The 13,843-nt window shown below is 40.2% G+C and overlaps 1 protein-coding gene across 2 annotated transcripts in view; it reads right to left on the bottom strand.

The window, feature by feature from the left end:
• Positions 1-13,843, bottom strand: part of Enosf1 (enolase superfamily member 1) — a 39,154-nt gene that overhangs the window by 8,674 nt on the left and 16,637 nt on the right. Inside the window, exons 1-4 of one of the 2 annotated variants that reach the window (XM_087569083.1) lie at positions 12,982-13,480; positions 1,539-1,732; positions 1,269-1,364; positions 270-336 (exon numbers count right to left, since the gene is read on the bottom strand). In XM_087569083.1, coding sequence (XP_087425209.1) covers positions 270-336; positions 1,269-1,364; positions 1,539-1,599 — 224 coding nt within the window. In that variant the 5' untranslated portion in view covers positions 1,600-1,732; positions 12,982-13,480. Of the gene's footprint in view, positions 1-269; positions 337-1,268; positions 1,365-1,538; positions 1,733-2,474; positions 2,517-12,981; positions 13,481-13,843 lie in introns of those variants that run through there. The other variant, XM_087569084.1, reaches the window with a different exon arrangement.

Below are 13,843 nucleotides of genomic sequence, written 5' to 3'. Positions count from 1 at the left end.
CCCAGGAATAATGTTACACACGACCAGGAACACACAAATAAAATGGCGAGAGAAGATGATGGCTCCTGTGTTGGGAACAGGTTGCAGATAAATATCCAGCTACATGGGGGAAGACAGTTGGGTCTCAAAAAAAAACTGCAGAAAATGACACAGCAGAAAGGTTAGGATATCAACACCTGGTGCTGGTATCTGGTGGGGTTTGTTTTATACAGACATTTCAGAGTTGTAAAGCCGGTATGAAGCACCAGCTCTGGTTTGCTGTATCTCACCAGGGATGCTGCACTGAGATGTTAGATGACTCAAACCCTGGGACTGGCAGGACTGTTAAAACAAGGACTGAAATGAGAAAATAAAACAACTTAGGAAGGCCACTTTTCATACTAGAATCAGTTTGGACAGTAGTAACTAAGAGAAGAGAATAATCTAGACTTCCATTGTTAAGATTAGGAATATGTAGCAGTTCTAGGGTGAGGAGGTGCAGGATTCCTCCCTTTGAACTGATTGTTCTTTAGAGCATAAACTAGTTTTGGCAGATTCAAAATTAAGTGCTATTTACGCACTAGACAAGTTCCATAAAGAAACCATTACATTTTTTTTCTTTTCTTTTTTTTCGGAACTGGAGACTGAACCCAGGGCCTTGTGCTTGCTAGGCAAGTGCTCTACCACTGAGCTAAATCCCCAACCAAAGAAACCATTACAATCCTGACACCCCCACTCCTGCATTGGTATGCCCTGACCCATCCATTTCTATCTCACAGTCCTAAATTTGGTGTTTGCTCTACCCATGTAGGTTCTCATATTGGGTCTCAAGAGTTAACTTTAGTGAGTTTTTTGTGTGTATGATCTGTTTAGCTTCAGCAGACAAAATACAATAAGCAATCTGTAAATGTACAAATGACTTCCCCCAATTTAAAATCCCGTTGGGGCTAGAGAGATGGTTTAGCCATTACAAGCACTAGCTGCTCTTCTAGAGGACTCAGGTTTGATTTCCAGCACTCACATGGCTGCTTACAACTATAATTAAAATTCCAAGGGATCCAGCACCACCTTCTGACTTCAGGTACTGAGCACATGTACACACATACATGCAGGCAAAGCACCCGTATATCATGTTTATTCAGTTTGGAACTGGTATTTAAAAATCTACTCGAGGTGCTCTTAACAGTGCTCAGGGTTCTGAGTGTCTCTGGCCCTGAGAGTTTTCAAGGAGCTCTCCAGGATCAAGGGCTATTACTGCAGTGAGAGAGGAGTTAATGTTACTGACCTACCTGTTTTGAAGGCTGGCAGAGATTGACAGTCAAATATAATCAAGTGCTGTACCAACCAGTTCAGAGTCCAGCTCCACCAGCAAGGGGGTAGATGGACTGCAAGGAAGGTATTCAGTTTAAGGCAAAAGTAATGCAGAGAGACCTGGGTTTTGTTAGTGTCTATAGGTGACTTGATCGTATTTTAATATTTAGGGATAAAATATCAGGTTGGAAATCACCTAAGTTTCCCTGACTAGAGATAAATATTTAGAGAAAAAGCAAACTACAGACCCATGAGTTCTAAAGGCCAGTGGGAGCAGAGTGGAGGCTTGGTCCACAGCTTCTGCATCATCTTCACTTCCAAACTTTTTGGGCATCAGTGATACTGAGAGGTTTTCTTTGACACTCCCCAGTCTACAGCTGTCAATCTGGAGTAATTGCAGGGCCTTGTGTAGGAGTTGCTTAATCATCACTCTATTGTGGCACTGGAAATAGACTCAAACATTTCAACATAACACCAACAGAATTGGGTTTTGTTTTCACGATCCCTAAGCTTGGCAGTACCATGACTCCACACCAGCTCTTACTCAGTACTATACTTCAGGAAGCCTGGACTGACACTCTCATATCCACCCCACCCCCCTTCTTTCTTTCTTTTTACTTAGCTTGAGGTGACACAGACAGTGCAGAAGGACAAATCTAAAGATGTAACATGAGTCAAGTATAAATCACACTACCTCTTCATATATAAAGAGATTACTATTGTATCACCTGGCAAGTGGGAAGTAGAATTCTATCAGGATTGAATGCAGTGACAGCTACAAGCAGATGGCACAATAACAAAATGGGGCAGTGGTAGGATAGTACTGTTCACTTTGCTGGAAGACTGAAAATCTGTTCCTCAGCCTGCTCCGCCTTTGGGCTCACTGTAGCAGGGATAGGCAGGTACTAGCACTTCAAAAGAGTGATATCACACTCTATTTGGAAGCTGCCTTTCTTAAGGTCCACATGCCCTGACAGTAATAAGTTGTTGCCTTGTTAATTCTGAGTAATTGCTTAGAGAAAAACAAAAACCAGTGACCCGAGTCCTGTGAATTAAAAAAAGCCACAAAACTTTAGACTATAGTGAATCACCAATTTTAAAGATGTTAAAACTTGCCCAATTTCTAATGCAACATGACTGCTCTCAGTGGTCAGTGAGGTGATACCAAGGGTATTATCACTCACCTGTTCTCCTGTAGCAATGCCAATTCCTAGTGGGGCCAGTGCCTGCAACAGCCTGGTGTTATTTTCCAATGTTTGAACTGTAACTCAGTCTTTAAAAATATTTTTAGAATCGAAGGAAACATCTCTGCTGTTGAGCCACGGAAAGTTTAAAGCCTGGCAGAAGGATGTCTATAGCAATGTGTGTGCGTGGGAGCGTTAGATACCCACAGTGGGGGAAACAGGGCTGCTCACATACTGTCACTACTCCCCCTTCTTGGATGTGTCAGCAGACTTCCTTCTGCAGCATTGTTTCTCCATGCTCCGGCGCCTGAATGGTGTTCCAAACAGGGCAGGGCTACTAGGTAATGCGTTCTTGTGGACTCATGGAGTTCTTGCCTCTGCTTTCTGTGGGTCACTGCTCCATTTATTTTCTTATTATATCCCTAATAACCCTGTGAAGTTTCTCTTGCCTTTGTTAAATCCAAAGTCCTCCCCATCCAGCTCTGTGGATAGCCTGCCTTTATAGATAAGGCTAAGACCACTGCTTAGCTGGTGAACCCCTGTCATTGAGACTTGAGAAGCCAGACAACTGTACGCAACTGTAAGCCCAGCACTATGGAGACTGCAGTGGGAGGATCAAAAGTTTGAGATGAGACTGGCTATAAAGTGAGACTCTGTCTCTAAACTAAGAACTTCAATCCTGATCAAAACCCTCATTTCATTCTTTTAAGGAAAAGAAAAATCCTTAAGTTCATATGGAATCACAAAAGACCCTCGGAGAGCCTAACAGTTCCAAGTAAAGAGAACAATGTTGGAAGGACCACCAATCCATCCTTCAAGATACACTCCAGAGCCCTAATAGAATGTTGTTCTGATACAAAAACAGGCATACAGAGTGAGCAATGGAACCGAAGACCTGAACTTATAAAAACTTTTAACTACAACCATTTAATAGTCAATAAAAGTGTCAAAAACATAGAATAAAGATAGCAAATGGTCCTGGGAAAACTGGATGTCCACATATACAAGAAAGAAGTTAAACCACACACAAAAATGTAACTCCAGATGAGTTAAAGGCCTAAATGTGAAACCTGAAACTGGAATTGCTAGAAGAAAACAAACAATAGCCTCAGGGTATAGGTACAAATAGGACCCCATTTGCCCAGGAATTGAGACCATGATTGACAAGTGGTACTTCATAAAACAAAAAAATCTTCTGCATGGCTAAGGAATCAGTCTAGTGAAGAGGAAATACACAGAATGGGAGAGACTCTGCTAGGTATACAGTTATCTGACAGGCTTGATATCTAGAATAGATGAAGAACCAAAAAAAAAACAAAAAAAACAAAAAAAACAAAAACAAAAACAAAAAAACAAAAAAACAAAAACAAAAAAAAACAAAAAAAGCTAAATAACTCATTAAAAAAAGATGGGAAATTGAACAGAAGAGCTCTCAAAATAATGGCTTTTAAAAATTCTCAAAAAAGTATTCATTGTTCCTAGCAATCTGGGATGTGTAAATCAAAACAACTTTGAGATTTCATCTTTTCCAGTCAGAATGGTAAAGCTCAATGAAACACCTGACAAGTGCTGGAGAGACTATGGAGGAAAAGGGAACCCTCGTTCACTGTTGGTAGAATTGCAAACTGGTCCAGTCAGTGTGGATAACTGTCAAAACACTAAAAAAAAATCTACTATATAACCCAGCTGTAGCATTCTTCAGCATGTTCCCAAAGACCCTAATATCCTACTCTACAGTCACTTGCTCATCCACGTTCATTGCTGCTCTAATTACAATAACCAGGAGAGGGAAACAACGTAAATGTACTTCAGCTGATGAATGGATAACAATGTAATGATACACACTGTGGAATGCTATACAGCTATAAAGAAAGATAAAATCCTGATCTGCAGGTAAATAGATGGAACTAGAAAGGAACATACTGAGTAAGGAAACCAAGACCCAGATGACAAAGGTCACACAAACTCTCTTATCTGTGGTTCCTAGCTCCAAATTTTCAGATGAGAGTATATAAGCTAGAGTGACTGCAGAAATTAGGAACGTAAAGAGGGTGATGAGGTTGGGAAGAGGAGTAATAGAGAATGGAATAGCAAGGTACAGATGATTTAAATGGATAAAGGAGACTTTAGGGAAGATAAGTCTATTATCTCCTTCCCTTTCCAGTTTCAGGATTCACATTTAGGGAAGAAAGATTCTGGCTAGAGGAACAGAAAGTTTTCTGTGAGACCGTGTCTCCTAGGAATGTCAGAAAGGCTTATCAATATAGCTGCCCCAACAAGACGTCAACAATGACATTAATAGAAAAGGGGGAAGCCCTCAGGGCCTAATAGAGAACTATGGGCAACTGAGGAAAGCCTAGAGCAGTCTTCCCAAGGGAAAGCCCTCCAAATATGTTACTCAATACCAAGTGGTCAGCACTGAGATAGGGGTGTGCGTGTGTAAAACATGTGGTCTAGACAGCTTGTAATTTTGTATTTAGGAATTCCTAAATACAATCTAGCTTGTATCCAGTACTAGAAAGCAGCAATAGGTGGATCCTTGTAGCTCAGTGGCTAGCCACTCAGTCTAATTGGCAATCTCTGGGTCCTAGTGAGAGACCCTGCCTCAAAATAAGGCAGATGGCTCTTGAGAAATGTACTCAAGGTTGGCTTCTGGCCTCCACATACATGCATGCACAAATATACACAAAAGAAGGCTATGGTCACTGCAAGGATCTCTCAACTGGTTTGTATTGTGACACTCCTTAGCATTAATTCTGCACTACCCTTTGTGAAGCCACCCCCATCTCTGTCTTAGTCTTTCCCCATTATTCCTTTCATGAGCTTTTTTTCTACTATACTAGTCACTTAGCGTTCAGACCTAACGCTTTGCCACTTTTGTTTTATGTATCTCCATTATTTCCTCTTGAGTAAGGCTTAAGGTGTTTTATTTTTCTTTAAAGGAGAATATGCCCTAAACACAGGCTTCTAGAGGGTGCCTAGTCTAAGTAGACTACAGTAATTTACTGAGAGAACTGAAGAATGGCTCTGAGTCTCCAATCTCATATCCTAATAGGAGCCAGAAGCATCAAGGTCGCTTCTAGAACTTAAAACAAGTTTCTTCCCAGGGCAGGGTATAGTGGTGTATGCTTTCAATCCAGCACTCAGAAGGCAGAAGGAGGCAGAATTAGTTTTACAAGAGGAGTTCCAGACCAGGTGGGGCTACACAATGAAACTCTGGAGTGGGGGAAGGAGGAAGGAAAAAATTCCTTTCCATCAGTTATATTTTAATTCATTTTAAATGTTTTTTTCTCTAAAGTTATTTTAAAGCTTAATTCAATTAATTGTTATTTTGTGTTTGTATGTGCATGTGTGTGGGTATACGTATCTCAGAGTACATGTGAAGATCAGAGGACAACTTGTATCATGTGGGTCCTGGTAACTGAACTCATGTTTTAAGATTTAGCAGTGGTAACTACCTCCTGCTGAGTCATCTCTCTAGCTCAGGGGTACACTTTAAAGATAAAATCACAAAATGAGAAAATACAGCTACCAACATGTGGTTGTTTCAATACCCCTCGTAAGTTTAGATGCTTGACTAGTTGTTCCAAGTGGGTAGCACTGTTTGGGTAGGTTTAGAAGTATGTGTGGCCTTGCTGGAAGAAATATGTCACTGGGGCGAGCTTTGAGCACATACCCTTCATATGTGAGATGTGAGCCCTCAGCTTCTGCTCTAGCTGCTGTGTCAGCTGCCTATTGCCAGTACAATGTATAAACAAGAGAGAGATTAGAGGCGGATGCTGGCCAAACCCATGCCCGGGGGAGTGATAGGCTTAAGTCTCCAGGCCTTGGTGCCAGGTTTTTGAGATGATGAGTTCTTGTGGTCTAATGACTCAAATTTCATAACCAGTTTTGCCTTATTTCTCCATCAATTCCACAGCCTTTAGTTTCTTACAGACCATGCTTGGGTCTGAGGATGGAATTTCAGTTTACAAATGAGCCAACTGGTGCTCTGGTTATGAAGATGAGTGTGAAGGACTAAGCAGCAGCAGCCACTCACCCTGACACAGTTTCTGAGATGCTCTCATATATTAGAATCTAGCTGAACCCTTAAGGCAATGCAGATGGCCCCAGATGACTGTGAAATTGTTTCAAGGCTCTCAGAAAATAGCCAGGCAATCTCTTGTTTGAAAGGCTGATTTGGGGTTGGGGATTTAGCTCAGTGGTAGAGCGCTTGCCTAGGAAGCGCAAGGCCCTGGGTTCGGTCCCCAGCTCCGAAAAAAAAGAACCAAAAAAAAAAAAAAAAAAAAAAAAAAAAAAAAGCCTGATTTGAGTCCTCTGGGGGAATCCATACTTTTTGTTTTATTCTGGGCAAATAAAGTACAGGTGCTCTTTATCTTGATAAGATCTTGATAAACATACTGTAAAGTGGAAAGAGCATAAGCAGAAAATATATTTAACCTACCTAGTCTACCAAATATTAAGGCAGATTAGAGAGACCAACCTGTCCCTGGAGAACTGGAACAGGAGTTAAACATTATTAAAATACTGTTAATGATAAACCTTTATTGTACATATCTCTCTTTGAATCTTTATTTTTCCTTTAAATAGGCTAAACTGTTGGGGGTAAGGCAATCTGACTGACAGAAACACTTCCCTGGTACCCTAGCTAGCATAAAAGCTAACTGGGTGTTGTGGAAAATCATTTTGAGGACACACTAGCAACTTGATAGGATCACTGTATGAATGATTGAAGATATATTCCATACAGACTGTATCAGTCTTAGAAGGCAACACTCTAAAAGGGATAAAACTAGATGGCCCTGAAGCCATTTTCACTCAAGATAGAATGGGAACAGTTCCTTTATGGCCCAAGAAGGCCTGTGATTAACATTTCATTTACAATAGGGGTTCTATTTTTGGTGCAAACATCAACTTTTATTTGTATGAGGGACTTGTGCCGTGAGAATTTTTGAGGATTTTAGGAATTGTCCTGATCTCTCAAGAACACTAAACAAACAGTAAATGACTGAGATAGCAGAAGCAGCAGCTTTATTACCTCAGAAATAGTTGCATGACCTATGATGTCATTCTGGGATGTGGGCTTCTCAATCCACAATGGCTTAAATTCAGCCAGTATTGACATCCTTAGGCACATCCCAACGCTCTATAGTGCTGTGGCTACAGAGAGAAGATGCCTTAATTTAATGCAACCTACTGATTAGGAAGACTTCTCTGGCATTTCTTTTGTGAGAGTCTAGCCCAGAGTTCTCAAAAAAGAGAAGTGCAGACACTAGGATTAGAAATCTGGCTTCAGATCTGAGCCATATGTGAGGGAAGAGATGTGAATTGTTTATAGAACGGCTGTGATGTCTACAAGTGCCCTGGGCTGGGTTATGAGATGTGCTTACTCAGTGAAGTGTTCATGCTATATAAGCACTTTACCATTGAGCTATAAAAATTCACCCCCAGCCTGAAGTCTTTTGTTCCAACCAAGGATTAAGAACATGGACATTTTAATAACTTATGCTGATCTTGTGATAGGTGAATTCTTTTTAAAAGCTATGGGATCTGATCAGTTTTAGTTTTATAATTCTACAAGGCCAATTAAAATCTGCTCAGAGCAAGAGACTTTTTGCTAACCTTTTTGCCAACCTTTCAGTTGGATCCACTGAGTGCTTTATTTTTGTTTTAAGCATATGAGTGTTTTGCCATAATGTGCATCTGATGCCAGCAGAAACCAGGAGAGGGCATCCAATCTACTGGAACTAGAATTATAGCTGATTATGAAGACTGGAACAGAACCTGGATCCTCTGCAAGAACAGAAAATGCTCTTAATCACAGAGCCATCTCCCTAGCTCCTTATTTTACTTATGTAGCATGTGTTTCCTCCCATGTATATGTGTATGCACACATATGTGTGGAAGTTACAGGACAACTGTGGTGGTCAGTTCTTTCCTTCTACAATAATGATCCTGGAGATTGAATTCAGGTTCTTAAACTGGACAGCAGATACTTTAACTACTGAGCCATCTCACCAATTCCCCTTTGTTATCTTTTGAACCATATGAATAGTCAACACTGAGTTTGTTCACACTGACTATTGCCCACAGGAATCTGACATAATAAATACTCATTAGTGAAATACCCATTCTACTTGGCACTTAATAGGTTTTTGTTCAGGCAGCTTACATTGCACTGTTTTACAAATAAAAACTGGCTTATAAAGAAACTTAAGTAAGTTACTCAAGAACAGTAGGCCAAGCTGTTGGTGAGTTTAAGCCCAGGCCCTGCCTTTTCGGCTTTGGCTTTCTCCTCATTATCATATTACCCGAAGCCAGAGAATTGCTGTGCAGAGCTTGAGACAAGGCCCACCCCTCTGCCATCACCCTCATTACACTTCCAGAAGATGGACAAGGAATGAGATTCTATAAATAGTCTAAGTGGTAAGAGTTCCCTTACAGGATACTCTGAGAACCACAGTATAGCAGTCTCAAGATCAAATTTTGTCATAAATTATTTGAATGAGGATGACCTCATGAAATAAAAGCATTGCTATTTCATGTATAAATAATGAGACTTCTGATCGTACATTAAGTACTCCAAAATTTTAACTCAGAAAACAAGCCTTATTTTTTAAAACATAAAGAATCTGGTTGTGACTCTTAACAAAAATGTTTTACATACAATAAAAATTCTAATACATAGGAATGATGAATACTTTTATTTACCTCAGCTAAAATACAATGATTCATCAAAGAATGGCTGCTTAGAACCTATCTCCTAATAAGCTGCTTAAGAGAGGTTAATGATTTACACACTAGGGTGGTGTCAATAGAAGACTGCTTGTTCAGGCTCACCTGTATTAGCAAAAAGATGGTCTCTTGCTCGATCAGACTTAATTGGCTCTGTATAATTACAAAACTAAAACTAAACAGATCCTACAGCTTTTACAAAGAGTTCGCCTTTACAAGATCACCATAAATTATAAAAATGTCCATGTTCTTAATCCTCGGTTGAAACAAAAGACTTCAGGCTGGGGGTGAATGTTACAACTCAATGGTATAGTGCTTATCTAACATGGACACATCCCTGAGTTAGAGTCACAGAAAACATTCATCAAGCTTCCATATCATAATATCTTGATACATATATATATAATATATATATATATATGTGTGTGTGTGTGTGTGTGTGTGTGTGTGTGTGTGTGTGTGTGTGTGTGTGTGTGTTTCTGTGTTTCCCAAAGTCTTTTCTGGTCCATTCATGTCCCTGATGAGGCAGCATCTCTGTATGTCATCCTAAATTCAGCCCCAACTTTTACTTTAAACCTACAAATACACTTAGATTAAATAAGTCTCTAACTTGGCAAGAACACCTGGATTTTCTATAGAAGTGAGTCTGTGTGAATCATTCATAGACCATGTTTTCCAGTAACCTCTGTCCTTCCCAAACTTTAGACAAGTTTGTGATAATAACTGCAAACTGCATCTCTTTATTCAGTATCAGGGCAATGGCTCTGAATTATGTGCTGACCCACAGTTAAGGAACCAGAAAGAGCAGTTACATTTCTAATACAGCTCCCTGAAATTCTGTTATGCCAAAGAGGTAAGAACAAATAGGCCCTGGTCCAAATAGAAGAGGCAAGTAGAGTTCACAAGGCCCATACATTTGCTAGTTATTTGCACAGAAAGTTTGGTCTCCAGTGAGCACAGTTGGAAAAATCTGTTCCTTATGGTGAAGGGCTCCAGAAATGGAAAGGGACTTGGTCACACAAAGAGGAGCAACAGAATATGGTCTGTATGTCCTATAGAGTTCTCTCTGATGGCATATTTGGCCACTCACAAGGACCCCGCCACCACCAAAAAAAACCCTAATCTGCCTTGATGTCCAATTATATCTTGAGACCTAGGCATCTATATCTGTTCCTTGTGACTGCTGGAGTGTGGTTGGCCCAGCCTGAGCACTGTTAGTGGAAAAGAGAATATCATCCCAAAGGACTATTATCCAATTTCTTCTTCACAAGCATCTGTTTAGTGAGTACCAAGGCTGTGTTTGTGTCACTGCAGACAGAGCCTAGGTCTTCTACTCCTTAAAGTGCCCAATCTCTCTGTATACTAAGAAGATCATTTGGCTCGTAAAAGGTTCACACAGGTAAAGAAATCATCTTATATTGGATAATTGTAGTTACTAACACCCATCAAAGGAGACTGTTTTTACAGTAATCATAGACAATCACAAATTGATACAATGCAGAGATCAACAGATCATGGGAAACCAACCCCAAAGGATAGTGTATATCAAAGCTCCTGCATCAATAGCTCAGGGAACATCTTGGAAGAAGGAACAAAGATTGTAAGGGGCAGAATGCCAGAAAGTCTCTCCTAGAAATGACTACACAAACAAGACCAGAAGAAAGGCAATAACATGGAAGGAAGAAATTTTTGTAGGGTCCCACCCCTAGACAAAGAACTATGGGCCACAAATTACTACTAGGATGAGAAGCAAACTCTTTCCTTATTGATTATCCAATGCAGAGTGGTCAGCCCTGAAGTCATATACACACTACTATCAAAAATGAACTCAGCAGTATATAATAGTATATATAGGTATAATAGTATACATACACATACATTATGTATGTAAGAGTGATAAAGAAAAAGACTATCAACTTGAGAATTGGGGTAGGGCATGGGGGAGTTTTGAAGGAGAGTAGCTGGAGGAAAGAGGGAAGGAAAGATTTCAGTCAGAAACAGTTTTTTTTAACACTGAACATACACAGGTACCTACTATCTTGTTTTCTCTTACTCATAACAAACACCCAGAGATTCTTTTACTCTAAGTGGAAGTTTCAACTACATGATTTGTAGTTCTGGAGAATCCTGGAGGTAGTTATCTACAAGGCACAACACATCCTACACATTCCTTTTGCTGAAGTCCTGAAATCATGATCTCTTGGAATCGACTCATCAGCCAGCCTCTTCTTGGTCAGATAGAGGCTAGTCCTCGCGGAACATCTGCTCCAAATTTACCTTGTAATAATTCTCATCAAAAATGGCAACTATTAGCCTTGGATACAGAATTATGTAGAAAGGCTAATAGGAAACAGCAAAACTCTCCCAGAAAGCCAGTGTGCTTTAAGAACACACATTCTGGCATTTGCTCCCTTCTGCACTCTGCCTTCCCATATTATTTCCTAGCACACAGCACCTAAAGCACAGATCTCCTTAGTGATAGCGTCTTTTGTATACCAATAAATTGACCCTAAAATTCAGTCCCTTCTTTATTGGTCACAATTAGACTAAGCTATGACCAAAGGGTTAGAAATTTTAGTCCTACCCTGAAACTTCTAGAGAAAGGTTGATGGTTGAATTGCTTACCAAAAGCCAAGGACTCCTCTATAGAAGTCCAGAAGGACAGAGTCCAGGAAACTTCAGGGTTAGTGAACGTGTTAGAGTATCTGGAAGTACACTGAGAGGGGACGCTCCATACTGCTACTCCTCCATGCTTTGTTTTGTGGATCCACTTTACCTGGCCATCCTAAATTACATCTTTTGTAATAAACTGGTGAATGTAAATCAAGAGTTCTGTGAGCTGTACTAGGGAATAATAAAACTCAGGGGTTTGGACTGTAGAAATCTGTGTTCTAGCTACGTAGGTCAGAGACTCATGATAATCTGGAATTGCACAATTGGAGAGTGAAAAAGATTAGGCCATGAAGACTAAATTGTTGTCCAAGGAAATTGGTGTGTGTGTCTATTTATTTGGTGTCAGAGTCAAGTATGATGATAGTGGTGTGAAATATACATCAACTAGCTCGTTTCTACTGCTTGGGCCTGTAGGTAAAGCCAGGCTTAAAAGCTTATCTATTTCAGCGTGCTGTCTGAATACCCCAGCCAGGCACATGATACAGTGTAGGCAGGGTAGCCATGTCTCAGCATTTGTTTTTCTGAAAAACACAGCCTATAACATTTGAGACTTTCCAGAGAACTTCAGAATTAGAATTTTCTGGGACTAAGTTGTTCCCCAAGGGATATCTAGTTGTTCTCCTCACTGCCCTTTACATACCTGCTGCCATAAGTCCACCTCCCAGTGTGTCAAGCTGGGACAATGAGGGTATTTGCTGAAGGTACTGCTTCTCAAAATTCCCTATCCCACAGTGCAACACAAAGCAAAGCCTCCTTGAATGGTTGCTGAACTGAGCCCTCCAGCCACATTACATTAGATGGCCTCTTCATCCAGATTTACATGTATGACTGAGGATCTAATACTTAGTACAGAGTATGTGGGAGCACTATGTGCACCCCAGAAGACATGGACGTTCAAAAGTAGGCATTGATAGCACAGAGAAGACATTTCCCCATAATGTACCTCTTTCTTTTTTACCAAGTTGACCATTCTACAGTATTTCTGTGTGTGTGGGGGAGATCATAAATCCCTCATTTAGATAATGAGTCTGCATCTGCTGTATGCACTCCTTGATAAGCACCAGGATATCAGCAGACCCATGGCATACACATAACTCACCGTAAGCACCCTGTTTTGTCAAGACATCAGATCAAGAAATCAACACAGGACAACAGCATCTCTGGATCCTGGTGGCATAGGAGAAAGGACCATATCAATCCACAGGCAGATTATTTATTGATGCTTACACTAATCTCACGGGCTTATCCTTTCCAGGAAGGGATCTTTGGGGTCTATGTGTCTGTCTGGTCCTGTCATTCTGAAGGTCCCAAGTATAGACTAGCAGCATAAACTAGCACTAATAATTTTTTTAAAATCCTCCTTAACAATCAGGTGCTCATTCCTGCTACAAATATTGGTCACTGGGAAAGAAAACAGCCAACTGTATACCTTTGGAATTCAGTATCAAGCTCCTGACCTGAAGGAACTACATGGTGGAAACTGCAATGACTTGATCAGATCGTGCTTTTAGATTTACTAAAAGAGATGTCCTAGTAAAAGTATGTGGCTTTTCAAAATTTATGACATTCTATTGTCATTTGATATTTAAACTGATACTGAGGCTCCTAATGGTTCCGATAGTTGTCTCAAGCAATAAGAGTTCAGAGTTTATATGATGTTGTAAGCACCCTTTAGAAGAAAGCAGGACTTGAACTTATTGCCTCCCATCCATCCTTACCTGCTTGCCTGCACAGCACAGGTATCTGATATTTCAAATTATCAGAAAGAGAACATTATGGTCTGGGAACATAGGTTAGTGGTAGAGTGCTTGTCTAGCATGCAAGGTCTTGGGTTCATGCCCCTTGTGGAAAAAATACTTTTTTTTCTGTTTTTATTTTATAATCAATGATCAACAGACTAGTCCTAAATATTCTTACTGATTATCAAAACAACCAGGTAATCTATAAAATATTACCTCTAG

This window comes from Rattus norvegicus, chromosome 9 (assembly GCF_021556685.1).
Source record: "Rattus norvegicus strain SHRSP/BbbUtx chromosome 9, alternate assembly SHRSP_T2T, whole genome shotgun sequence".
In the NCBI taxonomy this organism is placed as follows: domain Eukaryota; kingdom Metazoa; phylum Chordata; class Mammalia; order Rodentia; family Muridae; genus Rattus; species Rattus norvegicus.
Note: the sequence above shows the minus strand (reverse complement) of the source record. Positions and strands in the feature narration are given on the sequence as shown.